This window comes from Mirounga angustirostris, unplaced genomic scaffold (assembly GCF_029215605.1).
Source record: "Mirounga angustirostris isolate CCGP_5_RB_7025 unplaced genomic scaffold, mMirAng1.0.hap1 SCAF_17, whole genome shotgun sequence".
Lineage (NCBI taxonomy): Eukaryota > Metazoa > Chordata > Mammalia > Carnivora > Phocidae > Mirounga > Mirounga angustirostris.
The window spans coordinates 14,393,251-14,419,348 of NW_026991725.1; the positions used below are offsets into that span (position 1 = coordinate 14,393,251).

The 26,098-nt window shown below is 49.2% G+C and overlaps 1 protein-coding gene across 7 annotated transcripts; it reads left to right on the top strand.

The window, feature by feature from the left end:
- The first annotated feature begins 737 nt into the window (after positions 1-737).
- Positions 738-25,266, top strand: MTMR4 (myotubularin related protein 4). 7 transcript variants are annotated; one of them, XM_064582960.1, is made up of 20 exons: positions 738-779; positions 2,240-2,278; positions 2,892-4,693; positions 6,119-6,208; positions 6,566-6,682; positions 7,186-7,268; positions 9,032-9,192; positions 9,309-9,405; positions 9,586-9,699; positions 10,549-10,745; positions 11,000-11,128; positions 11,579-11,690; positions 12,186-12,381; positions 12,621-12,806; positions 12,886-13,056; positions 13,200-13,354; positions 19,283-20,681; positions 22,325-22,435; positions 22,668-22,756; positions 22,978-25,266. In XM_064582960.1, the coding sequence occupies exons 3-20, from the start codon at positions 4,649-4,651 to the stop codon at positions 23,153-23,155; spliced, it is 3,630 nt and encodes a 1,209-aa protein (XP_064439030.1). In that variant the 5' UTR covers positions 738-779; positions 2,240-2,278; positions 2,892-4,648; the 3' UTR covers positions 23,156-25,266. The 7 variants fall into 7 exon arrangements, with proteins under 7 accessions (XP_064439030.1, XP_064439033.1, XP_054366881.1 ...); XM_054510906.2 differs by lacking the exon at positions 738-779 and adding an exon at positions 922-1,054; XM_064582961.1 differs by lacking the exon at positions 738-779 and adding an exon at positions 922-1,054 and having other exon boundaries at positions 2,892-3,067.
- The last annotated feature ends 832 nt before the right edge of the window (positions 25,267-26,098 follow it).

Genomic DNA, 26,098 nt, shown 5'->3' on the forward strand with positions numbered 1-26,098 from the left:
AGCCGTCAGGCCAGCCCCCCACAGTGAAGCTGTCGGTTGAGAGTCTGAATCAACGGTTCTCCCGTTCCGCCGGGTTGGTGGTATCGCTGGGCCATGGCGACCTCCAGCGGCCACCCTCCGCCATGCTGCCTACTCTGGCTTCCCAGAGGGGAGAGAGGAAGGGAGGAGCAAAGAGCTGGGTGAGCCCTGTTCCCACTCTCTTTACAGACCAGGAGGTCGCCGCTAGCTAGTGGCAATCTGAGATCCAGATTTCATATCTCTCAAGTGAGAGATCTTTACTCGGGACTGACGGCACCATGCAGGTCCTGAAGGACGGCACGGTCGGTTCGCTGATGCAAAGTAAGGGTCGGAGGAACCCGTCACGACGCAGAAGAGAGGATACTCCCGCCTCCAGTCGGAGAAGACGGAAGACAGAACGTCGCGCCCAGGCCTCCCTCCTCTCTTAGCCTGCGGGGTCTTTTCTCCCTTTCCGGGTTTGGGACGAGATAACCGCAGCGAAACCAAAAACTGGAAATGGACAAACTAAGGTGCCACCGGGGATCTATTTGAGAACTACACCCAAGGCGTGGTCGTCGCCGGAAGTGGCTGTAAGGCCTGTGCCCCTACAAGGCTCCGCCTCCAATTGCGCTACCAGTAGGCGACAGCCACCCCCACTTCCGGCCCCTGGAGCCTCATCCAGCAGCCCCCCTTTTATTGCTCTCTCATTGGCTGCCGCAGGGACGCGCTGTGATTTCCCATTGGCCGAGCCTCCTCTTCGGGGCCGTGCCTCCTCCCTCCAGGTACTGTCTTGTCTTTCGGCACCCGATAGGCTGAAGGCTGGGAGGGCGTCTGCCCCACTTGACCAATGAGCGGAGTGAAGAGTGAGGGCGGCGGCTGCGTGGTGGGGGCAGGGCGGGACTTGGTGTGGCTATTGGCCAGGGCGGGCACAGACCGGAGATACGATTGGCTGGGGAAAGAGGCACCGTGGTGGGGTCGAAGCTGCGCGGCCTCGGCAGCTGGGGGAGACGGAAGTGGTGAGAGCGCGGCCTCGGAGGGTCGGGCGGACGCCGCCTGGGTGAGTCACCGTGCCCCGTGCACTGCTAGTCTGGGAACCGCAACGACCACGTCTTGCCCCGCCCCGCCCCAGCCCCTCCGGCTTTCATGGGCCCCGCCCTCTGTCATTCTGGGCCCCGCCTCCGAATCTTTAGGCTCCGCCTCTAGAACCTGGACACCTGGGCTCTCCTGCCAGACTGGCCCGCCTCCCCCCCCCCCCTCCCCGGCCCGGGGCCAGATCCCCTTGGTCCGGGAGCCCTGGGCATCCCAGCCCTGGTCCTTGTTCCTCCTTCCCTCCCTCCATTTCCCTGAGGCTGCGTGCCAGTGGGCGGTGAGGCAGCACCTCTGGCTTGCCTCTTGCTGGCTCCCCCGTGAGGACGGGTGGGCTGTGATCAGGGAGGCTGGCAGGACCACAGATGGAGGCTTTTATCCCCGCGGCCTTCCGCAGGGCACTGCTGGACTGCTCCTGAGCTCGGATAGCAGGCATGAAAGAAAGTGTCAGTAAAACCTGGGCCTGGCTCCCGAAGTGGGCCAAGGAGGCCCATCCTGAATTTCTGTTGCTTGGGCCCATTTGACAGGTACTGACTCTGAGGCCTGGGGTGGCCTAATTGTCCCTGTTCTGTGGCCTCCTCCCACAAACCTGCATCCCACTTGGTGCCAAATACTTTCAGCAGATCTATTCAGTCCTGCTGCCAGAAGGCATTCTGCTCACAGGTTGTGGTCCCCTCCCTCTTGTCCTCTGCTCTGGACTCTGCCCCCAGTAAACAGGTCAGGTGGGTGCTACTCCCAGACTTAGAGGCTGGCAGAGCGTTCCTGTGGATTCATGTCCCTCCAGGGCCAGAAGTTAAGTCCTGGTTGGGCAGCCTCTCTTTTCAGAGTTGGCAGTTCTTTTGCTTTCCCAAAAAGAACAGTGTTTGGAGTGTTCTTCTCTTTCTGGTCTGGGAATCGGGACCCTTGAGTTCTGCTGAATAATCTTGGATGACACTCATTCCTGCTCCAGAACTTTGTGGCCAACTCCATGCCCTGCAGAATCACTTGTTGCTTTCTCCCCACGTAGCTCACATTGCCTCTGTCTAGCACGGGGACTTGTGGAGAGGCCGGATTCTCTGTGAAATTCGCTGTAGAGGTTAGGAGCAGATGTGTGGCATTTGCTGATTCTAAGGTAATGTTAATGGTGCTCTTTAATCTTGTTTCTGTCTTTTTACAGTAAGAAGCAGACAGCCAGGACCCTCACCACAGTAGAATGGTGAGTATTCTCTCTTTCCTCAGACCATTGTGTTTTCTATAATCCTTCTGTCTTTCTCTGTGAAGCTGCCCTACCTCTCCTGGACCTTGAGCTCCATGCTACTCTGTTCAGCCTCTAAACAGGTTCATCTCTCCTGGAAATAAATTAGGGTTTCTTTAGATTGCAAAACATCAGCCAATATACAGGAAGCCTCTAGAAGTCTTTTCCTGCACATGCTATGTATGCCATGCCTTCCCTATACTACCACTGGCTCTCTTAGCCTTTCATAATGGCCCTTCTCTTGCTTTTCTTGGGTCCCTGGTGGAAGCTCTCTGTTCTGGTCTGAAAAACCAGGCCTCCTTTATCTCAAGATCCTTGCATTTCCTAGTGGGCCCCTCGAATATTGTGGGTGCTGTATCAGGAGTGACTCCACCGAAATGGTGGGGCTTCTCCAGCTCTAAGATGCTGCTGTCTTTTAAGCTCCTGCACTCATAGCTGACTGGATATATAGCAGGAGAGCAGCCTCAAGGGGTCCCGAATATCACTGGGTTGCGCAGGGAATGGGGGTGGGGGTGATAATGATCCTGTATACCTTCCATTAACTGGAAATGCCCTTCTCTCATCTCACGTTCAGGGAACCCCTTACCTAACCCCGGAGAACTCGGAGGAGGAGGCAGTGAGATGAAAAGAGAGCGGAGAGTTGCAGGCCCTTGCTCTGGCTGTATCTTTTCAGTTTCTTCAAGTGTCCCCTGTGCAGGTTAAGGAATTCAGTTGGTGAGAGGACCTCTCCTTCCCTCCGCAGGCATGTGGGTATGTGGTTCTGGTCTCTTCCTAGAAAGCCTGCTGGTCTTGGTCCCCACCCACTAATAGCCCCCTTCCTTTTTTCTTCTGTGACTTTCCGAAAGGACCATGGGCTTCAGAGTTAGCCGAGTCTATTTTTGAATCCTAGCACCACCATTTAAATAGCTTAGGTAACTCGCATATTTTCTTTCTAAGCCTGACCTCTCACCAGCAAAACAGGTTAATTCTTGGAGAGTTGAAAGGTTTTAGTGAGGGGCGCCTGGGTGGCTCAGTCGTTAGGCGTCTGCTTTGGCTCAGGTCATGATCCCGGGGTCCTGGGATCGAGCCCCGCATCAGGCTCCCTGCTCTGCAGGAAGCCTGCTTCTCCCTCTCCCACTCCCCCTGCTTGTGTTCCCTCTCTCTCTCTGTCAAATAAATAAATAAAATCTTAAAAAAAAAAAAAAGAAAGGTTTTAGTGAGATAATGTTTGAAACCTGTCTGGCTCATAGTAGATGCTTAATACAATGTCAGGTTTTCTCCTATTTCCCCCCCCCACCCCCAAAGCAAAACCAAAGCCCTGGTTTCTGCAAGTTACCAGGCACAGGAAGTGTGGGGTTCTGACCAGCAACTTCTGTGATTCTTGATGACACGTTGAGCCTCACTGTTCCTTATTCCTTGGCCCTCTACCCAACTCCCTCCATACCCTACTCTTTGTTTTTGCATAGCTTTTGTGGTCTGTAGTTCCAGTCTTCTCTTTCCCAGCCTAAAAAATTCTTCTCCAAGAAGGACTTTCTTATCCAGACTTCAGAGGATGTGAAACAAAGGGAGATGGAGCTGAAGGAGTAGGGTTGGGCAGGGGCCATGGAATAAAAACACTTAGAGAACTTCCCTTTCAGGAGTGTGGTGTGACCAACCTGGCATAGACCAGTGTCTGTTCTAAGGGGCAAAAAAAGGGAGTGCGATTTAGTGACGTCAGGGATTGGAGGACACTGGTGGACAGGGGTTTGGCGGGTGGTGGTTTTAGGGAAAAGAGGAAGCCTTGAAACCGTAGGTGGGCTTTATCTTGGGAATTCAGGACAGGCACTGGGGGAACTCAGTGGGGAGAGCATGGGGACAGAGGGTGAAAAGAGGGGTGTGGGCCGGCTCACCTGAGAATATGGGAAATGAAAAGATGTAGGAGGGCTTGCCTCACCCTCTCACGCGGTCTGGGGGCAGTCCCGCAGCCCAGACTGCGAAAGCCCCCACACGTCCCCTGAGGACGCCCTCGCACGCCGCCGAGGGGCCGCGAGGAGGGAGGAGCCTGGAGCCGTGGGCGGGGCCGAGAGGATCCGCCCCCCACGCCCCTCCTCGCGCGGCCCCGGGCGCTCCCCTCGTCCGGCTCCCCTCCCTTCCGCGCTCGTGCCGGAGGGCGGAGCCGGGCTCGCTCCATTGTGGACAGGAGGGAAGAGGCGCGCGGGAGCCGAGCCGAGGCCCCGCCGCCAGCGCGCTCGCCTCCTGGTCGCCGCGGCTGCACCTGGCGGGCCCCGCAGCCGGGATGCGGCGGGCGCCCGGCTCTGGCGGGCAGCGCAGCGGCTCCGGGGACATGTGCGCTGGCCCAGACCGCCCGCGACCATGAGCCTGACCGCCCGCGTCTCCTGCTCCATGCTCAGCTGCTTCGTAAGTGTTAGCCTGGCCTGCGGGGGCCCGGGGGTCCCAGTGCTTGCTGCACCCGCAGCCCCGCCCAGGGCCAGCCCTTGGCGATTCCGAATTTTAGCCCATCCCCCTTCTCGTGGCCCCTGGCAGGGGAAGGGGGGGTCCCTTTTCCTTCGTGGACTTGCTTTCATCTTCGGGGGCCGGGGATTATGGAAAGCGGGGGCTGGAAATTCTGTGACCCATCTTGGCCCCGCAGCCACTGCCCTTGACTGCAGATCTCCAGGCCCCGCCCTGCAGGGGTACATCCTTTTACCTCCGCCTCTCCATCTTGGTCCCACCCGCAGCATCCTTGCTTGGGGATGTGGGATGTGGCTGGTCTGGGATGTTACGGGGCCAGTCGGGGAGCACAGGATGTCTGAGCTGTTTCCCTGGCTCCACTCCCCTCCCCCTTCCACCACTCCATACCTCACCTGACACGCCAGTCTTTTCTCCTTGACTGTCCCCCAGACAGCCTCTCTTCTCCATCTTCCCTGCCTCTGCAGGGCTCCGTACCTCTGCATCATTCCCAGTCCTCCCCTCCTTCCCTCCTCCCCCCCTCTGGCTTAATGCTCCTTCCCAGCTTCCCCCATCTGTCCTCTCAGATGTTCCCACCCCTCCCCTCCTTACCCCCACCCCCACCCCCCGTGGGTGGCTGCCAGGCCTCCTCTCTCTCTCTCCCCTGGCCTTCCTTGAGTCTCCTGGTTTCTCCCAGACCCGTGGATCCCCTCTTCACCCCTCCCTGGTAGTTGGGAGAGGAGTTACTTCTCCTTAGGAATTCCCCTCTTATCAGCAGGCAGGGCAGGTTGCTTGGTAGGTGGAGGGGGGCGGGGGGAGGCTCTTGAGCAGTGTGGGCCTAACTGGAAGATAAGCTCAGCTCCAAAACACATCCTCCTTTTGAAAGCATCCCTGAAGGCCCTCTAGAGGCATGGGACTGAATCCCCCAAACCACTTCTCTTTGTCTCCTTCACCTACCAGACTGAAGTGTCTGTGGCTTTAGGGGCCCGCTTTCCCTCCTGTCCCCATATCCAGCTGCCACACCTGGTTCCTCTTTCTCAGGGCAGCACCTCCCGTTCCCACTTCTGTCTTACCCTCACATTGTTTTCTCTCTTTTTCTTAGTTTTCTCTCTTCCTCCATTTGGGAAATATTGGTTCTATTTGGTTCTGCTGCTCTTCGAGGAGTGCAGACTCCCAGTTCCTCTTCGGACCTTACTCTTCCCTTAGGCTGACTAGGCTTGAGCACCCCCTCCACTTCTCCCCTCCCACCAAGTCAGGCCCCTTTTCCTTCCTCTGGTGACCAAACCTTTATAAGTGTGTAGGGGGTCTGTGCAGGTTTATTGAGGGAGGGGAGCAGAATGAGGTCTGCTGGGCCAAGCGGAGCCTGGTGACTTAGGGCTGAGGCTTTCCCCACAGGGTGAGGAGGGGCCCCCCAGCCTGGAGTACATCCAAGCCAAGGATCTGTTCCCCCCCAAGGAACTAGTGAAAGAGGAGGAGAACCTGCAGGTAAGGAGGAGTTGGGGGCCCAGGGTGGGGGAGCTCTCTGCCCAGTTAAAAAGACCTTTCCTTCCCTCCCCTACAAACAGCATCTCCAAGGGGATCTAGTCCTGGGGCTTTGGCTTCCTGTTTCCGGGTCTCCAGAGGGAGGGGAATCTGTGTGTGCGCGCGCTACGGAGCCTTTGGCCCCAGGGAAGGAAGGGCAGCTTTCCTGTGTGGCCGTTGCCTGGTGCTGCTACCGTGGAGAAGACTCTGCTGTTTCGCCTTGGCCCAGCTTTTCCCGAGGGAATCCCACAGGTCGGGGTTGGGGAGGGCAATGGAGGGATGACTCACTTCTGGACTGAGGGTTCCTCTGTCCCTCGACAGGTGCCCTTTACAGTGCTGCAGGGTGAGGGAGTGGAGTTCTTGGGCCGGGCAGCCGATGCCCTCATTGCCATCTCCAACTACCGGCTGCATATCAAGTTCAAAGATTCTGTCATCAACGTGAGTTCGTGTCTTGTTCTCCCGCACCCAAGGCAGAATCCCTGCCTGGTTCGAGGTGGGATTGCTCCAGCGCTGGACTTGATCATGTCTCCAAAGAGTTGGGGTTCCTTTCTTTTTCTCGCTAACTTTTTGTTTTCCTGCCTCCTTCTCCTGGCTGTGGGTCTGTCCTCCTGCCTCTCTCTTATTCTTCCTTCCCTTACTCTGTTGCTGACCCTTCTAAGGGGCACAGTGGCATTGTTGGGAAGAGTGCCGCTTACCAACTGTGTGGCCTTGGTTAAGCCACCCAACTGAGGCTCAGTTTCCTTCGGAATAATTTGGTGTGAAAATATCTGCTTTGCAGGGTTCTTGTGATTATTCTTTAAGGTCACATAGGTAGAGGACCCCGCACAGTTACCAGGCACATAACTGGCCCTCAGTGAATATCGGCTTCCTTCCTTGTATTGGATACATCCCCATCTAGGCTGGGGTGGGGATCTGAGCTTTAGTTTGCCCTTCCTTTAAAGGTCCCCCTCCGGATGATTGACAGTGTGGAGAGCCGTGATATGTTCCAGTTGCACATTGCCTGCAAGGACTCCAAGGTGGTGAGGTGAGAACAGTGGGGCTACACTCAGGTCCTCTGGCCCTAGTCTTGCCCAGACGTCTCTGATGCAGGGTTTCTCTGGAGCAAGAAGGAAAAATATTGTCTCACTTTCCCCATGAGGAAGAAAAGGTAGAAACCCTCTGTCGGTTGGGAGGTCAGTTTCCTGACCCACAGTATCTTGACCTGAAAAAATGGGATAATGCATAGCTCATGGAATTGTCATAGGGATTAAATAGGGTAGTGAAGGCACCTAGGATTGGCATGTAGAGCTCACATGATGGTGGGTTCATTTATTAGCTCACTTAACATATATTTATTGAGCACTCCACTCTATGGCAGACTGTTATAAGCACAGGGGATACAGCAGGGAACTAGTAGAAAGAATTCCCTGCCCTCATGGAGCTTATATTCCAATGGGTAGTTACCAGCAGTAAATAATGAGTAAAATGTGTTAAATGATAGTAAATGTAAAGGTGAAAAAGCAGGGAAAGGGGATATGGAGTGCTATGGGGGTGAAGGTTGTAGCTCTAAACAATAGGGTCAGAGAAGGTTGCATTGAAAAGGTGACATTTGAGTCAAGACCTGAAGAAAGTGACCATGTGGATATTTGAGTGAAGAGGGTGCCAGACAGAGAGAACAGTGAGTGCAAAGGCCCTGAGGTGGGTATTGTACCTGGCATATTGGAAGAATAGCCAAGAGGCCAGTGTAGCTGGAGTGGAGTGCACATGGGTGAGGGTAGTGGGATATAAGAGCTGAGAGGTAAGGGGGGTGTCAGAGTGTCATAATGATTGGCTTTTACTTTGAGGGAAATGAGAAACCACTGCAGGGTTTTGAGCAAAGGAGAGATATGATCTAATGTTTTATAGAATCGCTCTGGCTGCTCTATTGAGAATAGATGGGAGGGGGTCAGGCGAAAAGGCAAGGGCAGAAGCGGAGGGATTGGTTAAGAAGCTCTTGTAGTGAGCCAAGTGAGAGAGCATGGTGGCCTGGCTGGGGTGGCAGTGGCCAAAATGGCGGGAAACGTTCAGATTTTTGAAGGGAGAGATGACAGGATTTGCTGACAGATTGGATATGAGCGAAAGAGGAATCTGGAATGACTCCAAGGATCATTAAAAGAGTGTTCAGTTTAGAATCTGTCATGTGCTCAGGTCTGTAGGGATTCAGAAGGAGAATCCACACTGGCCTTCCCTTCAAGGAGGTTGAGGTCTAGTTGCTGAAGGAAGACTTAACAGTGGCAATATGCTGTGGGAAAACTGTTTAATACTCTAAGCATATTAAGACTGAGAGAGGAAGGGGTCTGTAAAATTGGGTGGGCTGGGAAGGCTTCAAAGAAGATGGGGGACCAGAACTGTTTTCCAAGTGTCAGTAGGATGTGGCTTGGCCGAGAGGAGGCGTTATCAAGAGGAAGTGAAGAAACAAAGACACAGGAATGGTGTGAACAGGACTCCTGCCTTCAGCAGGAGTCGTGAGAGAACATGGAGTACCAGGACATTCAGGGACATGTGGTAGAGTTTAGATTTGATGTAAGAAGTGGTAGGTCTCCATTCGAAGGGATAAGTATGTCCCAAGGACTAGAGTTCTTGGGAAGACAATTGTCACAAAGATAAGTTCTCTTGGCCAGTGTCCCTGGTCCTCCCCAGGGTCCCCATGCTTTCCCTCCTGCTTTAAAGCCTCTCCTCCCCACATCCTTCCTGTGGCCTTGTTTTTGACCCTTATGGCCACAAGGCACACCTGTCTCTTGTCTCAGTCTGTGGCTTCTCGCCTGGCAGGTGCCACTTCTCCACTTTCAAGCAGTGCCAAGAGTGGCTGTCACGGCTAAGCCGGGCCACCGCGAGACCTGCCAAGCCTGAAGACCTCTTTGCCTTCGCCTACCATGCCTGGTGCCTGGGGCTGACAGAGGAGGACCAGCATACCCACCTGTGTCAGCCAGGTAAGGCCAGGCTGTTTTATTTGGGAGACTTCCTATCTCTTGGTTCTTAGCCCTCCTCCGCCCACGGACATGGCGCCCTTGGAGGCTGACGGGCAGGCACGGGGGCTGTGTTGCAGGAGAGCACATACGATGTCGGCAGGAGGCTGAGCTCACGAGGATGGGCTTTGATCTGCAGAATGTCTGGAGAGTCTCCCACATCAACAGCAACTACAAGTGAGAGGGCAGGGGGTGGAGAACCCAAATACCAATCCAGACTCCGACCTCGCTGGGCCGAGCCCCTGGTTCTGTGACAGAGGAGGCCTCCTGGTCTCTCTTCCCACAAAGCCACCCCTGGGGATCTTGTTGTCACAGGCCTTAGATCACTCTTGGTGACCCCATCTGGTCTCTTCACAGATTGTGCCCCAGTTACCCCCAGAAGCTGCTGGTTCCTGTGTGGATCACAGACAAAGAGCTGGAGAATGTGGCTTCCTTCCGCTCCTGGAAGCGGATCCCCGTGGTTGTGTATAGGTGAGCAGTAGGGGACAGGAAGCAGGGAGGACACTTGTTTTGCAAGAAGGACGGAGTCAAAAGTGGAGATTGTGCCTGGTTGGCTGGGAATTGACACCTGCAGGAAATGAAATAATTTCCAATCAAAAACTGCCTTAGCTCTTTTCTTCTAAAGATGAGGCTTTTGGAGAATACATTCACTTTACTTTTTCGGAGGATGTGTGTGTGTGTGTGCATGTGTGCGTGCGTGTGTGTAAAATGTTGCATCAATGTGTGTACAATGTTGTGTGTGTAAATTGTTGCATTAGAACAGGGATGGCAAACTATGGCCCGGTGAACCAAATCCAGCCTGCAGCCTGTTTTATGTACAGCCCAGCGCTATGAATGATTTTTACATTCTTAAACGGTTGCTTTTTTTTTTTTTTTAAACCCAAAAAGAAAGAAGAATGTGTGACAGAGACAGGCTGTGACATGTAAAGCTGAACATGTATTGTTTGTTTCTTTACTGAAAAAGCCTGCCGATCCCCTGCACTAGAACATTGTAGCTAAAATAGAGTGAGATAGCAGCTATGAGGTTAGGAGTTGTTCTGCTATGGGCTTAGGCTTGTTCTCTTGCTGGGATCTGTACTTGGAGCAGGTGCTGTGCAGATTCAAGAAGCCAAGGTCACCTTGGGAACACAGAGACCGTTTGAGAAATGTGTGTGACAGCGCTTTGTAAACTGTAGAGCCCTCTAGATATGTCAAGGGCTTTTAGTTGCTAGTATCACAGCCTGGGTGAATGGGTAGCCCCGGTCGGCTCTGGTGGTAGGCCTGGGGGGCCGCTGGGGGCTGCAGACGGCAAGGGCATGATGGTTACTTCCGTCTCGTCAGACACCTGCGCAACGGGGCTGCAATCGCCCGCTGCAGCCAGCCGGAGATCAGCTGGTGGGGCTGGCGCAATGCCGATGATGAGTACCTGGTCACGTCCATCGCCAAAGCCTGTGCCCTGGACCCGGGGACAAGGGCCACTGGGGGCTCCCTCAGCACTGGGAATAGTGATGCCAGCGAGGGATGTGACACTGACTTCGGTAAGGTGTTGCGGGTGGTGCTGACCCCCTGGAGAGTCCCCACCTTGGCCTCCTTGGCTTTCAGGGAGCATGCCCCCCCCCCCATGAGAGGACAGGAAGAAGACAACACACAGGGTGCCGGGGTCCCTGCCCTTTGGGAGGCTGTGGGCGGGCAGGAATCTCCAGTTGTATGTTCTTCTCTGCTGAAAGAGAGTGTCCCAGGGTAGGCTGACGCTGGGCTGGCTGACCCAGGGTCTTCTCCCTGCTGTGTTTAGATTCCTCCTTGACTGCATGCTCTGGAGTGGAGAGCACAGCGGCCCCCCAGAAGCTGCTGATCCTGGACGCTCGATCCTACACGGCGGCAGTGGCCAACCGGGCCAAGGGTGGAGGCTGTGAGTGCGAAGGTATGACTGTTACCCGCCCCCCACCCCGTAGCTGCTCTGTGCTCTGGGTGGCTTCGGTGGGGAGGGGCCTGGGGGCAGCTTGTGTAGTGGAAAGAGCCAAACAAACTTGGCTTGGAATTAGGACTCTTCCACTTAGCTAGCGATGGCTCATTTGCTGCATCTGTCCAAATTTTATTGTCTTATCTGTAAAATGGGGATGATAACAAAAATTATTGACCTAGAGCAGCCACTGTATATTGAGAGTTTACTATATGTTGTCATTACTAGTAGTACTATGACAATCACTTGTCATTCATATCCTCGTTACTACTGTTAACATATGGCCCCCAAGCATCCAGAGCGGAGTGGTCCGCCCAGCCTGGGAAACCTGGTCCACAGGGACCACTCTTGTCCTGGATGCCTGTTTCTAGGACACGCTCTTAGGCTCCACCCTCATCTTTATGTCTACAGAATACTACCCCAACTGTGAGGTTGTGTTCATGGGAATGGCCAACATCCATGCCATCCGGAACAGCTTCCAGTACCTCCGGGCTGTGTGTAGCCAGATGCCGGATCCCAGCAAGTAGGTGGTCCCTGCCTGCCCCCATTCCGTCCTCCCTCGTCTTGTCCTTCACCCCGTTCTTCTAGTTCTTAGAAGATGAGCTGGGGAGATGGGAAGTGTGGAGGTATGGGAGACCCGAGGGCCTGGTGCAGCGGGCCAGTTCCAAGAGCACATCTTCTGCTCCTCAGCCAGCACTTTGGAACGGCCACAGTACACCGGGTTCCTTTGGTTTGGATCCGATGTCCTATGTAAAGAACACAGAGAACTGGGGGAAGGATGGCTAAACGTGCACGCGATGCTTCCTGTTCCTCCCTTGGTCCTGAGTCTCTTGTGTGCCTCGGGTCTTGTCTTCTTTACCTTCCTGCCAGATAGCTCCTGGCAGAAAGGCCACAGCCTGGACCCCTTGGCTTCAGCCCTCACTGGGGACTTCATTCGGTGTGGCTGGCCGTGGGTGGCGGAGAGACCGGTGGAGCCTCAGCGCCCTTGGTGATGGACTTGATTTCTGCTCTCGTGTAGCTGGTTGTCGGCCCTGGAGAGCACCAAATGGCTGCAGCACTTGTCGGTGATGCTCAAGGCAGCCGTGCTCGTGGCTAATACCGTGGACCGGGAAGGCCGGCCCGTGTTGGTGCACTGCTCGGATGGCTGGGACCGGACGCCACAGATCGTAGCCCTGGCCAAGATACTACTGGACCCATATTACAGGACGCTGGAGGTACTGAGTGGGGTTGGGTGGGAAAGACCAGAGAGAAAGGGGGGTGGGGAAGGTATTGCGCCCTCTGGATCTGTCTTGGGGATCTTTGAGTAGAGGACATTGGTGGCTTTGAGTCCCCTTCTAGGGTCAGTTCTGCTCTTCTCTGAAGTTGCCAGCTCCGTGCTTCGGGCATCCCCTGGGGAGTAGTAGCACACTAGCCTTTCCAGAAAGGCCCTATGCTTGGACTCTCTTTTCTGTAGGGCTTCCAAGTTTTAGTAGAGTCTGACTGGCTAGATTTTGGGCACAAGTTTGGAGATCGCTGCGGCCACCAGGAGAATGCAGAGGACCAAAATGAGCAATGCCCGGTGTTCCTCCAGTGGCTTGATTCTGTTCATCAGCTGCTCAAGCAGTTTCCCTGCCTGTTTGAGTTTAATGAAGCATTCCTGGTAAGTCCTAAAGCCTGTGACCAGGGGCGGGGGGGCAGGTGGCCGAGGCTCCCAGGTGCCAACTGTCTCGGCCCTCCAGGTCAAGCTGGTGCAGCACACGTACTCCTGCCTCTATGGCACGTTCCTGGCCAACAACCCCTGTGAGCGAGAGAAGCGCAACATCTACAAGCGGACCTGCTCTGTGTGGGCTCTCCTGCGAGCTGGCAATAAGAACTTCCATAACTTCCTCTACACACCTGGCTCCGACATGGTAAGTCCCCACCCTTGTCCTGTATGTGCTACTTGGAGACCTACAGGGAGAATGGGCTGAGTAGTGGGGGGAACGTTGGGCTGAGAGAAGGAAGAGGGACCTGGAACAGCTCACAAAACCCTGGTATGGGGCCGCTTCCCTAGGTCCTGCATCCTGTGTGTCACGTCCGGGCCCTGCACCTCTGGACAGCTGTTTATTTGCCAGCATCATCTCCATGTCCGCTCGGGGAGGAGACCATGGACCTTTACCTTTCCCCGGTGGCTCAGAGCCAGGAGTTTTCGGGCCGCTCTCTGGACAGGTACGAAGAGTCCTCCTTGCTCTCTCCTCTCTGCCGGGAAGGCAGCGATTGCCTTGTGCCTCGCCTCATGTTCTCCAGCTTTCATAAGATATTTAAAAGCAACTTCTTGACTCAGTTGAAGGAGAAACTTGGCTCACGACTTGTAGCTAACCTGGAGTGCACTCTGTGTGTTTTCAAGGTCCTCTCTTAAGATAAGATGGGTTACCTTCTTTCCTGGAGCTGCTGTCACCCCATGTGACATAGTCAAGCAGGGGAGAGGGGAAAAGAACAGAAAGGACTAGTTCAGGAAGGTTTGTGGGAATGGTCTTGATGTATGTTCACTGATAGAAGACCTTGGGGCACTTGCTATCTTAGTAGTGACCTTTGCTATATGCAGCAATAGCTTCTGGAAGCATCTGATTCTCAGGGAAGTGGGTTCCCAGAAGATGGATGGCCTTCCCATTCTCCCTCAGAAAAAGGCCAGCATTTAAAGGCAGACATAGGGCGCCTGGGTGGCTCAGTTGGTTAGGCGACTGCCTTCGGCTCAGGTCATGATCCTGGAGTCCCGGGATCGAGTCCCGCATCGGGCTCCCTGCTCAGCGGGGGTCTGCTTCTCCCTCTGACCCTCCCCCCTCTCATGTGCTCGCTCTCTCTCTCTCATTCTCTCTGTCTCAAATAAATAAATAAAATCTTTAAAAAAAAAAAAAAAAAATAAAGGCAGACATAAAAGTTAAAGTTATCTTCTGGCTAAGTACTTGGGGGAAGTAGAATGGATGTTAGTTACATTATAAGAGTATTGCATGTTCCTAGTTAAAAAAAAGTCAAACAGTGTAAAAGTAGAAAATGAAAGTCCTACCTCTCAGACCCTTGTCTCCCACAGGTGTCCACTGCTAACACTCTGGTGCCTGTCCTTCCAGATGTTTATTTCTATATAGATATAGCCACACGTCACAATCTCATATAGAAACATTTTTGGGGCGCCTGGGTGGCTCAGTCGGTTAAGCTTCCGACTCTTGATTTCTTAAAAAAACATTTTTTAAGATGCAAAAACAGAATATTTTGCATACTCTTTTGCAAGTTGTTTTTCCCATGTTGTATTAGGCTGTCACCCCTCTAAGGCACATATAAAGCTGTTTTATTTATTTTTTAAAAGATTTTATTTATTTACCTGACAGAGAGAGACATAGCGAGAGAGGGAACACAAGCAGGGGGAGTGGGAGAGGGAGAAGCAGGCCTCCCGCCGAGCAGGGAGCCCGATGCGGGGTTCGATCCCAGGACCCTGGGACCGTGACCTGAGCCAAAGGCAGACTCCCAACGACTGAGCCACCCAGGCGCCCCTAAAGCTGTTTTATTGATTAGTGACACATATAAGAGTCCAAAATTAGAGTGTATCATAACTTATATAACCAGTTTCCTATTGGTCATTTAGGTGATTTTTTTTTTTTTTTAATTGTTATTGGGAGTGCTTTAATTAACATTCTTAACTATGTATATGTTTTTTAAAACAATTGTGGGTAAAATACACACATTTACCATCTGTACACCATTTAAGTGTACCATTCAGTAGTATTACCTTATATGTGTTATCTTTGCATTTGTGCTAATATTTTTGCCAGATTATTTCCTAGAAATGAAAATGTTGGGTTCAAAGGATATGTACATTTCAAAATTTTGATCTTTGTTTATTGGTGGAGGATTCTTAAAGTTAAAATATAACTTAAATTATTAGTTGAATATTATAAAGGAAAAAAAAAAATCCTACCACCCTAAATTATCGGTTTTAGGGTCTTGAGTCCATGGTCAGGGGCCCATGGATAGGTTTCAGGAATTCTGTGATTTTCTTCCTTCCCCATACTATTCAGAATTTGGGTATAGGTTCATAAGTTTACTTCTCCAGGGAGAGGGCCCAGAACTTATCAAATTCTCAGTTAAGTTCTATCACCCATTTAATAATCACTGCCTTAAATATCTAATCTTTCTTTTCTTTTCTTTCAAGATTTTATTTATTGGGGTGCTTGGGTGGCTCAGTTGGTTAAACTTCTCTGCCTTGGGCTCAGGTCACGATCCCCGGGTCCTGGGATCAAGCCCCGTGTTGGACTCCCTGCTCAGCAGGGAGCCTGCTTCTCCCTTTCCCTCTACCTCTCCCCCTGCTTGTGCTCTCTCTCTGTCAAATAAATAAATAAAATCTTTTAAAAAAATTAAAAAAGGTTTTATTTATTTGAGAGGGAGAGCAAGCATGAGTGAAGGGAAGGGCAGAAGGAGAGGGAGAAGCAGACTCCCCACTGAGCAGGGAGTCTGATGCAGGGCTTAATCCCAGGACCCCAAGATCAAGACCCGAGCTGAAGTCGGATGCTTAACTGACTGAGCCACCCAAGTGCCCCTAATATCTGATTTTTCAATTCAGTTAATGTTTCTTTAATACCTACTAGCTGCCTAGTACTGTACAGGTTTGTGGGCTATACCAAAGAGAAGATATTGATCCCATTTAAGATACTTTTTAAAAGCTATAATAAGACAGACATGGACAGCTAGAGATCAGTTCTAAGTTAGCATCTAAGCAAATAAGAATGTGTGTAGTTCAAAGCTATTGGGAGAAATGAGAAGTTAAAAAGGGATCATTTGGTGACTGTTTACTTAGAGAAGTTTTCATGAAAGACCAGGCAGGAGCCTTGGCTTTTTTGTGTCTCTAGCATCTGGCTCGGCCTGGCACATAATATGTGCTTTAGTAAATGCTTAAATGAACAAACAAGAGGCTCCCCCTCTGCCCTTCTCCCCCACTTGTGCTCTCTCTCTCTCAAAAATAAATACAATCTTTAAAAAAACAAAACAAAACAAAAAAACCCTACATATTAAAAAATATAAAATAAACATTATCCTGAGTTTATTTAGATTCAGTTGTCAATAGTAAGTCATTGTAGGAAGTCATTGTGACCTGGTGACAACAGGATTTTTGGAGAATGAGTCAGTGAGGTGGGTAGTTGGAAGCACAGAGATCAGTCAACACTATTGTAATTCAGATATGAAGAGGGGAGTTTGGAAAAGAGAAAGGATTAAAATCAGAAACTTTGTAGAGAAGTCATTAGCAGACTATGGAGTGACTGTGGGAAGGTAGAAGTGAAGAGTAGAGAGGACCTGTCAAAGACAGGTCCCAAGTCTTTGAGCTTAAAAACTAGGTGGATATTGGTACCAACCCAAAGACATTGGGAAGTTGAGAAGAATCAGTCTGGGCCGGAGGAGGAGATACAGGCAGGTTGGGATTGAAATATTAGCAAAGAGAAGGTATACTATAGGCAATTCAAGATGGAGAGTTGGATTTGGAGGACCAAGTAGTATGCAAATAAAAATGCTTTTTTAAATACCTGACCTGACTTACCTTTGGTTCTACCTTTCCCTAGATCAAAAATGCCCTGAGCTCTTTTCTCTTTTTCCATTGAATTCAACACATTCTGCTACACCCAGCTCAAATCCTACCCTTTCTGTGTAGTCTTCCCTGACCACCCTAGCAGGATGAATTGTCTTTGTTCTAGACTCCTCAGTCATTATTGTCTCTACCAGCATTATTATTACTATTATAAAAGATTTTACTTATTTATTTGAAAGAGAGAGAGAGGGCGCCTGGGTGGCTCAGTCATTAAGCGGCTGCCTTCGGCTCAGGTCATGATCCCAGAGTCCTGGGATCGAGTCCCACATCGGGCTCCCTGCTCAGCGGGAAGCCTGCTTCTCCCTCTCCCACTCCCCCTGCTTGTGTTCCTGCTCTCGCTGTCTCTGTCAAATAAATAAATAAAATCTTATAAAAAAAAAAAAGAGAGAGAGAGAGAGCGCACAGGTGAGCAGGGGGAGGGGCAGAGGGAGAGGGAGAGAATCTCAAGCTGACTCCTCGCTGAGGGCAGAGCCCAACCCAGGGCTTGATCCCAGGACGCTGACATGACCTGAGCTGAAACCAAGAGTCGGAAGCTTAACTGAGTCACCCAGGTGCCCCTTAACCAGCATTATTGATTAAATCTTTTGTGCAGGTAGGAATCAGCTGTGGAAGATAGGAGACTGTTGATACTGTTGAATTTGGGTCAAGAGTACATGGGAGATCTTCATACTCGTCCACTTTTGTATTTGAAAGTTTCCGTAATAAAAAAGTAAAACAAAAAAAGGAAAAAAAAGACAAAAGTTAGCTGTGGTACTTTTTAAAAATATAGGTGCCTGGTTCTCACTCTTGGCCATTCTCATTCATAGGTCTTAGATGGGCCTGGTTGTCTGTATATCTAGAAGATCTGTAGGAACTCCTAATGTACACCAAATATTGAACCCCACTGGTCTGTTGCATTCAGTTGGTACCTAGCAGTGGACACTTGATCTTAGATTTTAAGCTCATTTATTTATTTCTCAAATTGTTTGATTGGCTGGTGCTGGGGATTCAAATAAGACACAGTGCTGCCCTCAGAGCACTTTCAAAGCAGGAGATAAATAAGTAAACAGTAAGTGCAACAATATGGGAAGTACTGAGCAACGTGCTTTGAAATGGATTTTGTTTAATCTTCATGACGGCTTTAAGAGGTACTATTACATTTCTCTGATAGATGAGGGAACTGAGGCTTAGAGAAGTTAAGTCGCATAGTTAAAAAATCACCAAGCTGGGATTCGAGCCCAGGCTATGGGACCCTAGAGACTGTGATCACAACCACTGTTATTGCCTTCCTGGAATTTTATACCACAAAACAGAACAAAATAAAAATCAAAATTGATCACAAAAGTAAAATCACACATAAAAATCTTTAAAAAACACAGTACATTTCAAAAACCAAACACTTAAAAAAAAATCAGCCGTATTTTAATTCAACCTTTGAGGAATTTTTCTGCATGAGCTGGACTGACTGAGGCATCTGAAAATAGGAGTCTGGTGAAGTCTCCACTGTTTCCTGGCAAGTTTCCCTGAAGTTTTCATTGCTCTAAGGACTTTTGAAATGTGTTAAAAATCAGACATTCTTGAAAATGTCTGTTACCCATTTGGTGTGCACGAATGCCTCTAGAACTCCTGAGTGCTTTATACTTGGGGAAGTTTCCATGGTGACTTAGGACTCCAAGGCACGCGCTGCTGCTATGTGGTTGTAAAAGACTGAGTTGGTTTCTACTGTGATGAAGGGATCATTTATAATAAGGAAAGTAGTAAAAATGACAAGTTGTGAGTGTAGTCTTAGTAAGTTTCTTGTTGTCTGGGGCGCCTGGGTGGCTCAGTTGTTAAGCATCTGCCTTTGGCTCAGGTCATGACCCCAGGGTCGTGGCATCGAGCCCCACATCGGGCTCCCTGTTCTGTGGGAAGCCTACTTCTCCCTCTCCTACTCCCCCTGCTTGTGTTCCCTCTCTCGCTGTGTCTCTCTCTGTCAAATAAATAAATAAATCTTTAAAAAAGAAAAAAAGTTTGTTGTCTGCCTATAGTTTGAATCCTCATAGCATCTCTATAAGGTATAATTTACGATGATCATTTTATAGAGGAAGAAAGCACATGTCTGAAAGGCTAAATAACTTACTTGTAGTCATATGGCTAATCAGTATCAGAACCAATATCATCTAGCTCCAAAATTGTTTTCCTTCTGTTTTACCGTGTATGATAGAAGCAGTTGGACATTAGGTTTGAGACTCAGGTATAGTCCTGGCTGGCTGGCTGGCATAGTAGGTTTAGAAGGCATCAGCATAGAAGGCATTGAAATCATGGGAGTGGCTGAGATTGCCCAGGGAGACTGTAGGGTGAGGACCGATAAAAGCTGGGGACAGATCCTGGATTCTGGAGGACAGAGTTCATGTCCTTCACTTTTTGCACACTAGACTTGTTGTAGTGAACATCGGTTATTTGTAATCTTAAATGTTATTTCTTATGAACTCTGGCTTTGATGGTCTGATTCTATATATTGGAGGTGGCTCCCATTTACTGACCAGGAGGTGTTGTGTTTGTCATTCCAGATTACCTAAAACCAGATCTATGGATGATCTGCTTTCTGCCTGCGATACAAGCAGCCCCCTGACTCGCACATCCAGTGACCCGAACCTCAATAACCACTGTCAGGAGGCCAGAGTAGGCCTGGAGCCCTGGCATAGCAATCCTGAGGAATCCGAGACCTTCGTGGAATCTGGGGCAGGAGGTCCTCAGCAGACTGCAGGAGAAATGGGTCTTCCTTCCCCTCTGCCCAGCAGCCAGAAAGACTACTTGAGCAATAAACCCTTCAAGAGTCACAGAAGCTGTTCTCCAAGTTACAAACTGCTTAGTACTGCAGTGCCTCAGGAGATGAAGAGCAACATCTCTGATCCTGAGATCAAAGTCCTGGAAGAGACTAAGGCACCAGCTCCAGACCCTCCTGCCCACAGTGAGCTGAGCAGGACTTTAGATGGCACGGAGCAGCCACCTGAACCTTGTCCTGAAAAAGCAGCTGTCCATGCACTCTCTGAAGTTGGTTCCAACAAGTGTCATGGAGTTTGTGATTTTCCTGAGTCTTCCCAGGACTCCTTGACAGGTGCCCCCCAACGGGCCCTGCTGGATTCCATGCTAGGTGTGCCCTCCAGATGTGCTCCAGATCACAGTCTGGGCACCCTTTGCAACCCACCGAGTGCTACCTGCCAGACTCCTCCAGAGCCAAGCACTGACTTCCTCAGCCAAGATCCCCCGGGGTCTGTGGCAAGCATCTCCCACCAGGAACAGCCCAGTTCTGTGCCAGATCTGATTCATAAGGAGGAATACGCTGGCAAAAGAGGGAATAATAGGAATGGGCCGTTACTGGAAAATCCTCGCTTTGGGAAAGTGCCACTGGAATTGGCCCGAAAGCCAATTTCTCAGAGCCAGATCAGTGAATTCTCTTTTTTAGGATCCAACTGGGACAGCTTCCAAGGAATGGTGACTTCATTCCCAAGTGGGGAGACCACCCCTCGGCGGCTGCTTTCCTATGGCTGTTGTAGCAAGAGGTCAAGCAACAAGCAGGTGCGGGCAACAGGGCCCTGCTTTGGGGGCCAGTGGGCTCAGAGAGAAGGGGTGAAGTCACCAGTCTGTTCTAGTCATTCCAATGGACACTGTACTGGTCCAGGAGGAAAAAATAACCGGATGTGGTTGTCCGGTCATCCAAAGCAGGTCTCCAGCACAAAGCCTGTTCCACTGAGCTGCCCTTCTCCAGTGCCTCCGCTCTACCTGGATGATGATGGACTCCCCTTTCCCACGGATGTGATCCAACATAGATTACGGCAAATTGAAGCAGGGTACAAGCAAGAGGTGGAGCAGCTACGTCGACAAGTGCGTGAGCTTCAGATGAGGCTGGACATCCGTCACTGCTGTGCCCCTCCAGCAGAGCCCCCCATGGACTATGAGGATGATTTTGTAAGTATTCACCGCTGCTATCCATCCAGTCGTTTATTCTATCCATCCAGCCTTCTATCCGGTCAACATTTATTCATTGGGTACTTGCTGTGTGCCACCGTGTTAGGTGGTTGGGCTGTAGGATGAAGGACATAGTCTCCACTCTCCAAGGGGCTCACGGTGTATTGGGAGAGATAAGCAGACAACCAGAATGATGGTCTTAAGTGTTACCGTGGAAGGAAGCATCAGGTGTTGGGGTCCGGGGTGGAGTGAAGGCTTTCCTGAGAAGATAATGTTTGAGCTGAGTGCTGAAGAATTTGTCATATTCTAGGTAGACAGTGAAAAGGAAATACCATTCTCAAAAGCATGAAGGCAATAAGTACTCCAATGGGATGGCTTGAACAAAGGGGTAGGGTGTGTGTTTGTGTGTGTCCACGTGCATGTACAGGTGTGCTGGGGCCATGCGGGAGGGAGTTGGGTAGTGACGTGGGAGCTAATATTAGAGAAGTAGACAGGGTTTGGAAAGGTCAGCTGGAGATCCCTTCTTGCTTGGATTCTACCCTCAAGGCAGCACCATTTTTGGCCACTATCATAATCAGATTTGTATTTTAAGAATATTATTCTAGCAGTAGTGTGTCAAGTGGACGAGGCAGTTGAAACCCACGTTGGGAGGCTGGTTAATATGTTTTGGAATAGCCCAAGTGAGAGATGGTGAGGACTGTCTAGGCTTCGCTGTGTTGGGAGTCCTCCAGTTTGGGGACACAGTTCTTGGGGAGCTTCTAGGAGTCAGCTTCTTGGCCACAGTATCCTGTCATGAACACAGGCACTTCCCTTCCTCCTGTTAAGACATCCCCACTTGCCTGTTGTCTGCTTGCTGGGATGGGATGGTCAGCTGTTACAATACAAAAACAGCCATAGACAATACATAAATAAATGAGTGTGGCTGTCTTCCAATAAAACTTGATTTACAAAAACAGGCAGTGGGCTAGATTTGGCCTCTGGGCCATAGTTTGTGAGTCCCTGGTTTAGAATATAATGAGAAATATTTCCACGCTGTGATAAAGCATATTGGTTAAGAGCATGGGTCTGAAGCCAAAGTATAGGTGACCCTTGAACAATGCAGGGTGAAGGGTGCCGGCCCCTCGTGCAGTCAAAAATCCACTTACAACTTTTGAGCCCTCAAAACTTAACTACTAATAGCTACTGTTGACCAGAAGCATTACTGATAATATAAACAGTCAACTAACATACATTTTGTATGTTAGATGTACTGTATGCTGTGTTCTTACAGTAAGTAAGCTGGAGAAAAGAAAATGTTACTAAGGAGATCGTAAGAAAGAAAAAATACATAGTCCTATACTGTATTTCTTGAAAAATACCTGCATACAAGTGGACCCATGCAATTCAAACCTGCGTGGTTCAAGGGTCAACTGTAGTAGGTTTAAATTCCAGGCTTACTACTTACTATCTCTTGACTTTCTCAATGCTTAGTTTCCTTATTTGTAAAATAGGGATGATAATAATAATAGTATACATCATAAGCTTCTTGGGAGGAATTAAAGAAGTACATGCATGTAATGTAATTAGAATAGTACCTGATGCATAGTAAACAATAAAGGTTAGTGATGGTGAAGATGGTGTTGATATCTTTGCCTTTTCTTCAGACATGTTTGAAGGAGTCAGATGGCAGTGATACAGAAGATTTTGGCTCTGATCACAGTGAGGACTGCCTTTCAGAAGCAAGCTGGGAACCTGTTGATAAGAAAGAGACTGAGGTATGTGCAGGCAAATGCATACTTACGTGAGGCACTGAGTTCTCATATTTCTCAGAGATGAGTGACATGCTATACACGGAGCTCTCTCCTAGATGACTGTCTTCTTAGGCAAGTAGTGGCCAACTATAAAGACAGACCTTGTTGTTTTCTCCTGAGATGCTTTCCTTGTTGCAGTGTTGCTCTTCCACTTGGTTGACAAGGACCTGGAATTTTTCTTTGTGCCTTCTGTTAGGTGACTCGCTGGGTTCCAGACCATATGGCATCACATTGCTATAACTGTGACTGTGAATTCTGGTTGGCCAAACGAAGACACCATTGCAGGTAAGATATTCTGTAGGATTCTTTATGGCTCATAACACAGCGACGTACATGTATATGAGCTAAGTTGAGTTAATCTGAAAATGGAGATGTCTTTATAGGGACGATTTTTTGTTTTCGCCCAACTTTTCTCTTTATTTACTCACGTAAGGCCTTTTCGAGTATTATTCGTTCTCAGTATATGGGCATTTCTGATGAACTCTTCCCTCTTTGTGCTTTGGCAGAAATTGTGGGAATGTGTTTTGTGCTGGCTGCTGCCACCTGAAGTTGCCCATTCCTGATCAACAACTCTATGACCCAGTTCTCGTCTGTAACTCATGTTACGAACACATCCAAGTATCTCGTGCCAGGGAACTCATGAGCCAACATCTGAAGAAACCCATTGCTACAGCTTCCAGCTGAATGCCAGAGGAGATGACCTGTCCAATTTTAGCAGGTTTGAAGGGAGGATCTGCTTCAGGTGTAGCTTTGAAGGTTCCTTGGTGTGGGTCATGAAATCACAGAGCTCAAAGATACCATCTTGAGAAATCCTCCTTGGTACCATGAGACTGGAGCAGAGGAATTCCAATTTGGCAGGAGGTCTTCTACTGGTGAGACCCTCACCTTGGGGTAATGGTCCTGGATCCAGACCCAGAGTCTGGAAGCTTAATGTTGAGTTGGTGACTCCCGCTTTTCTCCTGGGGGTCACAAGATGATGATTTCATAGATACTGCCTGATGATGTGCCCCAAACAGCAATAGAGAGACATATGTATAACCAAACTCCAAGTGATAAACAGATCCATCTCTCCTCCACCTGGAAAAAAGCAGATTCTAGTATATAAGATAGGAATTCTATCCTATTTGAAATGAACTATAACCTGTTCCTCTGTGCTCTGTGTCTGTGCATGAAGGCTCAGTTTTAGAGGCACTCCCTCTAGTTGCAGTAGTTCTGTCTTTCTGTGGAGTTTGGTTTAAAGACTGGTTCAGCAAGTGGAGGTTTTGCTGTATTTTTTCACTTGGCTCATCAGCCAGCATCAGTGAATACTCAGTTTAGAGGGACAGTTCTAAGGAGTGAGACATTTTTGGGAGCAGAGGAAAACTCTGCTGATGTTCGGTTCTGGCAAAAGTCAGTTATTTTGAGCTGTGAAGGCAGTAGTCTCTGTTACTCAGTGGCAGCTCTTAAGGTATGCACTGTGAAGAATGAGAAGGGAAAAGCAGAAATGATCCTTGTCAAATATTTGCTGATTGTGCCCGCCCTTTGCGCCTGACTTTTCCTAGTTGTCCTGGTGCTAACACAGGAGTTACACCTTGATCCTCTCCTGGCATGAAAATAAAACAATGGTTTTCTTTTTGTTGTTGTTCCATTGCCCACTTCCCTCATGTTGTCTTTCCCTTGGCTGCTGCCTCCTCTGGGTCACACTGCTTCTTATCCTGAACACTTGACACCTTGAGGGTAGAATTTAGCATTTGGTTTTTACCTCCTAGAATATGCTGTTTGGTATGTGAGGGTTTCAGTACAAATGCTGCTGTCTATTTCTGTGCACTTAACAATGGAACCCAAACAGAAGAGAATAAAGCCTTGATACCAAAATTGGGAGAGAAAATGTGTCCATTTGGACCAAACATTGGTTTTTTTCGTTGTTGTTTTGTTTTGTTTCATCTTAATATGTACCAGTGGCACTTAACCAAAAGATACAGTGACATAGCCATGTACTTTGGTTGGGACAGATATAGTCTCCTTGACCTGTAATGAAACCACTAGTATTTCCTTTATACATTTTCCTTAATCCATTGGTGTATAAAAGGTAAATTACACTTAGGCTTACTTACCCTGTTTTAAAACTATGGTAGCTGTCTGTCTAACTGCTACTTTCATGTTGCTTCCTAGAAAAAAAAAAAATTCATTTGAAAATAACTAGGATCTGCATTTAGAACAAGAATTGTTACTTGTCCTGACCTTTTCTTCAGTCCTACAGAGAAGCATCTGTGCTTTTATACTTGTCATGGATGTAACCTAAAAAGTTTTGGCGTATTTAGGTCAGCCTAGCAGAACTTTTTTTTTTGTTTAAATGGAGTTGAATAATGGAGATTTGTGTCTGGGAAATTCCTGAGATCACTGAAAAAGTAACAAACTATTCCTTGTCTCTGATATGTAAAATTCTCCTAAGCATTTTCTCAATCATTAAAATTTACTGCCAGTTGCGAGTGGCTTTTTAATTAAATTGACTTTCATTGCACTTCACTCTGCCCATTTTCAGGGGGAGTAAGACTGGTAACATTTGAGGAGACTCTATCTGTCTACTTTTGTGTGGCTGTTTTGAGGGACTGTCCCATCAGTGAACATACTGCATGGCCTTGGAGAGAGACTCTGGGCTCTCAGCTCAGATGTATTCATCAAATACTCCTTTCAGAGCTCTTGTGGGTGTAAGTGACATGATGTGGCCAAAAATCCAAACTGTGCAGTTGCGTTGTGACAAACATGCAATGTGCTGTAAAAACTCAATACAATTTAAATAAAATCTCTATATTAGTGCTGCTTTGTTGGGCCTTTTTATTCATTTTAATTTCTAAGAAGCTTGATAGTCATTTTTTCTTTGACCACAAGAAAGGACTGAAACATACTCCTTCCTCCCAACCATTTCCATTTCTAAATGGACCTTTCTTTTTATCAGCACAGCACCTGCTATATTCTTATTTATGGATCGGATAGGGATTTATCCTTATGGATACTGTGGCATTCTCTCCTATCTCATGTGAGCTTTATTTCTGTGTAATGTCTAAAATTGCACCGGCTGGTTGACCAGGCACACAGGACTGTATTTATATTCTTCCGATTCCCTCCTCATAGGCACCTCAGTTCTCAGTAAACCTGTCCTGAGCAAAATATTGCCGTAAAAAGGTCTATTAAAAAAACATATAAAATGGTACTATGTAAAAGGTGAATCGTTTACTCAGGATACCATACCCCCCATCGCCATTTTTATTTTGGAGAGACAAGCAGTTAAACTGTTAGTTCATATTTACGGTAAAATCTACAGATTATAGAGTTTATACTACAGTGTAATCTACAGATTGTAGAGTTAGGCCCTCTGTTCTCCAGAATGGCCGACTTTGAGTTGCCAAGTGTACACTCTTAAGAATTCGAAATCCCTACACGCCGGTTGTGGTGATAAACACGAATCTCCGTATTCGACACCGGATAATCGGGCTTATTTCTTTGCAGATTTACCCTTACCTGGTGGGCAGCAACTCCGCCGCAGTCCGGCGGTTCGCGTACGCCGCCGAGAGAACGCGACTCCCCGCGGCTGCGGCCGCGCCCCACGCTGTTGCACGCGGCCGGGCTCCACGCGGCGTCGTCGGGCGG

What these genes read in the sequence shown, in the direction of transcription:
- MTMR4 (XM_064582960.1), top strand. Translation starts at nt 4,649, where the DNA reads ATGAGCCTGACCGCCCGCGTCTCCTGCTCCATGCTCAGCTGCTTC. An exon ending in CACATCAACAGCAACTACAA is followed by an intron (nt 9,406 to 9,585) that starts GTGAGAGGGCAG and finishes GTCTCTTCACAG; the next exon opens with ATTGTGCCCCAGTTACCCCC. An exon ending in CAGATGCCGGATCCCAGCAA is followed by an intron (nt 11,691 to 12,185) that starts GTAGGTGGTCCC and finishes GCTCTCGTGTAG; the next exon opens with CTGGTTGTCGGCCCTGGAGA.